Source organism: Octopus bimaculoides, chromosome 3, assembly GCF_001194135.2.
Source record: "Octopus bimaculoides isolate UCB-OBI-ISO-001 chromosome 3, ASM119413v2, whole genome shotgun sequence".
In the NCBI taxonomy this organism is placed as follows: Eukaryota; Metazoa; Mollusca; class Cephalopoda; order Octopoda; family Octopodidae; genus Octopus; species Octopus bimaculoides.
In genome coordinates, this window is record NC_068983.1 from 60,590,183 (window position 1) to 60,595,014 (window position 4,832).

Sequence of the window (4,832 nt, forward strand, 5' to 3'; positions counted from 1 at the left end):
TATATTTGACCGTTGACTGAACACTATTCAATTTTTTTTCTCCGTGTTTTTCTCCTTGTCTCCGTATTCTTTCTGTTGAAGAGCGTAGCTCGAAACGTCAAAGACTTTCCGTATTCCCGAGCGTCATACTAATATATACTTTTGTTATTTACACCACCTGTCCTCGTCTGTTGTTATTTTTTGTATATTCTCCCATATATATATATATATATATATACACGCAGGCACATACACAATGTACACACGCACATCTTGTGGAAAGGGTAGTAAAATTTAAATAAATACTGCTCGTGTCTGATATTTAGCAAATTTAATTAATAATTCATTAAAAAACATTACACATACTGACAATGACCTATAATATAAACGTATTGCCGAAGCTATACTCTAGTTGCTTAGCAATTACCTTTTATTTAAAAAATAATTATAAATGTATAAATAATTCTACATTAACACATAATCTTATACTCTTATTCACCCAGTGTCTAATTACTTTCACTAATTTAATCATTTCTGATATAAGCAGAAGACCACATTTGTTTTTCATTGGTTTGTTGTGGGACAATCGATTGAATCGATTCCCACCCCCACACACCAAATACCTGATTGGTACTTTATTTTATCGATCTGCCACCCCCACCCACCCCCATAAGAACGTAGGTCAAAGCCGACCTCGGTGGGAACTAACCATCAAGAGACGCAATTAAAATACCGCAAGGTTGTTTGGTGTTATTGTTTAGTTCAGGTCAATACTATTCGTAGAGAAACTATGAAAGACGTTCCAACCGTGATCAACCGTATTTATAGCGGTATTTATGATTACATTATCAAATGTGATTTTTTAAAGACGAAACGGTGTAATTTGAGGGAGATTTGGCTATTATTTCTAGCAGATCGAGTGGCTATACGAAGGCTTCCACGTTGGCTCGTGTTGTGGTGTTCTACTAATTTTTCCACAAAAACAAAACGACAAAAAAAAAAACAGGTTATCTATATAAATAAAACCTGCGGCGAAGCTTCAACATGGTCGATCGATCTGCTAGAAATAGCAGCCAAATCTCCCTAAAAATTATACTATGCCATCTCATGTAAGGGCAGAACACATCAGATAATGTAGTCCCTACATACACATAAACAGACAAGATGGTCATGGTTGGAATATGTTGGATTTGTTTATGTATCAGCTTCAATATAGTTAGGTATAGTTAGCCAAAGGATAACCAACAACATGCAGTGTATATAAAGTATATTTATAAATATTAGTGAAGATTTATTTTGGTTTTGTTTACCTTCAAAAAGAAACCTGAGTGTAATTTACCGTTTCTTCTTCCCCTGTTTATGCTCAATGGAATGTGGCGGTGGAATGCACATGTCTTTAAGTGGAGCTAAATTGATAGTCGTGGTTGAATAGTTAACGAAACATGGGAGTGGCCATATATACATACATGTTATATATGACAGTAGAACTCAAAATTTAGAAAGGGACAAATAACAGAAGAATTAGGTTTAAAAAAATCCTTTGGATGAAAATAGTCGAAGGTTCATGTATAATGTTAGAACGATGTTATATATCTGCAGAAGATGTGGGTTCGTGCCCCATGGGAGCCTTCGACTCTTACATCCAAGTTGGGTTTTAACCCAATATACTACACCAGTTGTTCTCAATCATTTTTTTTTTTTTTACCTATAAACCCCTTTGATTACTATTCTATTCTGGTGGACCCCCATGGCCATTCTAGTTTTACCGAAACTTCTTTCAAAATTCCTATTTTGTTTCTTCACACATTCACTTGTGTTTGTTTGAAGTATGTACAATGTTGGAGAAAGAAACCTAGCTGTTTCTTACAATAAATACACCCAAAGTAACATTATTTTAACCCTAACCCTAAAATAATATTGTGGATCCTCAATTCACCATTTTGCTTGTGTGGATCCCTAAAAATCTTATATGGACCCCAGTTGAGAACCACTGTTCTACACGCTATTAATTATAGCTTTATAAACTTCAAGTTCCACGTTAGAAACGATTTCTTTCATATATCTCGAAGTTTCGGAATTCTTATAATATAAACACACACACGATATATACATCTGTCGTCGGTTTCATTACGAGTATAATAAGGAACGGTGGATGTTATGTTTGCGAGTCCCTGAAAGGGGATTACATTAGAGTGTGGTGTGATGTAATCGAGCACTGACAGAAAATACAGAATTCACAACAGTCCAGGACACCCACGTTACCCAAATTCTTCCAGAAAAAGCACTCAACGCACTTTAGAAGCTAAATAAAAACATTAATGGCCAATCCTCTCAACTACAAACACGGATATGATAACAAGAAGAAGAAATAAACAAACGATTAAGATAAATCTAAAGAGAAATTCCATAACGAAAATATTTCCAAAAAATACCAATAAAATATTATTAAATTAACTTACCGTAAGGCAATTCAACAGTACGAGCATTTTTTAATGAACTTGCTAAATTTTGCAGAAATTCCATTTTTCCTTTTTGTTTTTTCAACTTTCTGCTCGGTTGCTTCCTCTTCCAGAAAAAGAAAACAACACAACAGTATTTTGGACCCCCCGTTATATAGGTTTGGGTTGTTTGATTCTAAGAACTAATTCAATAAGGATCTTTATTTTGATCTTATTTAATCACATCCACATTACTTAGTGTGTTTGGATAGCATAAAGAGCCTACGCTACTTCCAACACAGGACACGAAACTATATATAAATAAACATGTGCAAGAAGTGTATATTTGTGTGTATATATATATATTGTCACGTAATATGTAAACAGAAACGCGAACGGATAAAGACGCGAGGCTTTTAAAACTAACTAAAAATCGTCAGAGTCGGGGGTTTTATTATATGTTCCCATCGATGATATAAAATACTCTATTCCATGGTTAAAGGTTTATTTTCCTAGTTTGCCATTTGCCGTTTTATTCATTTGTCAATGTTTGGTGGTCGCAGCTTGTTTCCTGGTTTGCTGAGGAAGCAATCATGAATCTCGCCTCATTTCATCATATATAACATATCCATTTCGAATTTACATCCTTTCGCTTTTTCTTTTTCTCTCTCTTTCAATGTCAGTAATAAAACAAGAAATACTGTGATTAAATAGATCCATCGTGATGTTGGCATAAAAATAAATAACAGCCACACCTGAACAGCACCAGTTCCTTGGTGGGAATAAGTGGTGGATAACTCTTCTATTAATGAAAATACAAATAGCGGGGTGGCGATAAAAATAACTGTGAAACCCTCTTATTTACGTTCAGATACCATTTTTAGCAGGACAGGTCAAACTCTATTACTATATATATATATATATATATATATATATATATATATATATATATATATATATATATAGTAGTTTCTTTCTCAGGAAATAAACAAATATGAGGATAAAAAGAATTTTTAAAATATCAATGGTTCTTCTATGACATTTCTATCCTTAAAAATTTTAACAAGGCAAATTCAGTCCAATTATAACAGCATTAATATGTATATCTTAATTCTTTTTTTTTCTTTTTTTTTTCAGGAAATAGACACTTTTAAGGAATAGAAAAATATTAAGATATTTGCTAAAAAAATCAATTAACTTTTGTAACTTATAAATTTATATTTTAACTTCACAGTGTCATACAAGTTTCATGTCCAAGAAGAGGTAGAGACACATTAGGGATGGAAACAAATTAGAAAAAGCAGAGTAAGTTGTAAGTTTAGCAAGAGAGGTAGGGAATAAGAGGTGGACAGAATGAGTCCGTACAAGAATTGAAGGATATTCAATGTCTTATCATCAGCTGTGTGGTAGGAAGTTTCCTGTTCAACCACATAGTTCCATTCCACTGTAGGGCACCTTGGGCATGTGTCTTCTACTACAACCTTGAGTCGACTAAAGCTTTGTGAGTGGATTTGGTAGATGGAGACTGAAAGAGGCCCATCGTGTGTGTGTGTGTGCCTATCCCCTACCACTGCTTGACAGCCAGTGTTGGTGTTTACATCACGAGACCAATAGAATAAGCACCAGGCTTTACAAAAAATTTTTTAAAGTACTGGGGTCAATTCATTTGATTAAAATTCTTTAAGGCAATGCTCCAGCATGCTCATAGTCTATCTCGTGAACCCTTTGTGCTCTTTGATAACTACGTTCAATAAGGAAGCAAACTTTCAAATTTGGTATTTTTTTTTTATTAGTTCACCTAGAAGAGGTTACTTCTCTATAATGGTGGTCTGTCTGGGATTCTGAATTCATAACCCACACAGAACCATGGAGATGCCATAACACATCTGATCTGACATTCCACTAAACTTCTGTGCTCAACTGGTACTTATGTATCAATTCAAAAACAGTGGAAAGCAAAGTTGACCTAGGCAGGATTTGAACTTGGAAAACAAGGAACTGAAACAACTACAGAGCATTAAGAGCCCTAACCCAAAACTTTAGATATCTCTTCTTTTCATCATCATCATTTAATATCCATTCTCCATGCTGGCATACGTTGGACATCTTGATAGGAGCTGGCAAAGCCAAAGACTCCAATTACCTGTTTTGGCTTGGTTTCTACAACTGGATGCACTCCCTAACACCAACTACTTTACAAAATGTTCTGGGTGCTTTTTTTTTCATGTTACCAGCATCGTTTCCTCTTTACATGGCACCAGCACCAATGCTTTTTATGTGGCACCAGCACCAGTAGGGTTGCCAGTGAAGATTATTTTTGACATTTTTTTTCTGAATTAATAGTGATATAGACTTCCATTAGTCTCTCTCATCATCATCATTATTGCTTTAATATCCACTTTTCCATATTTGTGT

General features: G+C 34.5%; 1 protein-coding gene across 1 annotated transcript in view; it reads right to left on the reverse strand.

The window, feature by feature from the left end:
- The window catches only part of LOC106869625 (E3 ubiquitin-protein ligase HACE1), a 79,135-nt gene extending 75,892 nt beyond the window's left edge, over window positions 1–3,243 (reverse strand). Inside the window, exon 1 of the mRNA XM_014915435.2 lies at window positions 2,439–3,243. Within this exon, the coding sequence (XP_014770921.1) occupies window positions 2,439–2,502 (64 nt within the window). The 5' untranslated portion in view covers window positions 2,503–3,243. The remainder of the gene's footprint in view (window positions 1–2,438) is intronic.
- Window positions 3,244–4,832: the final 1,589 nt, after the last annotated feature.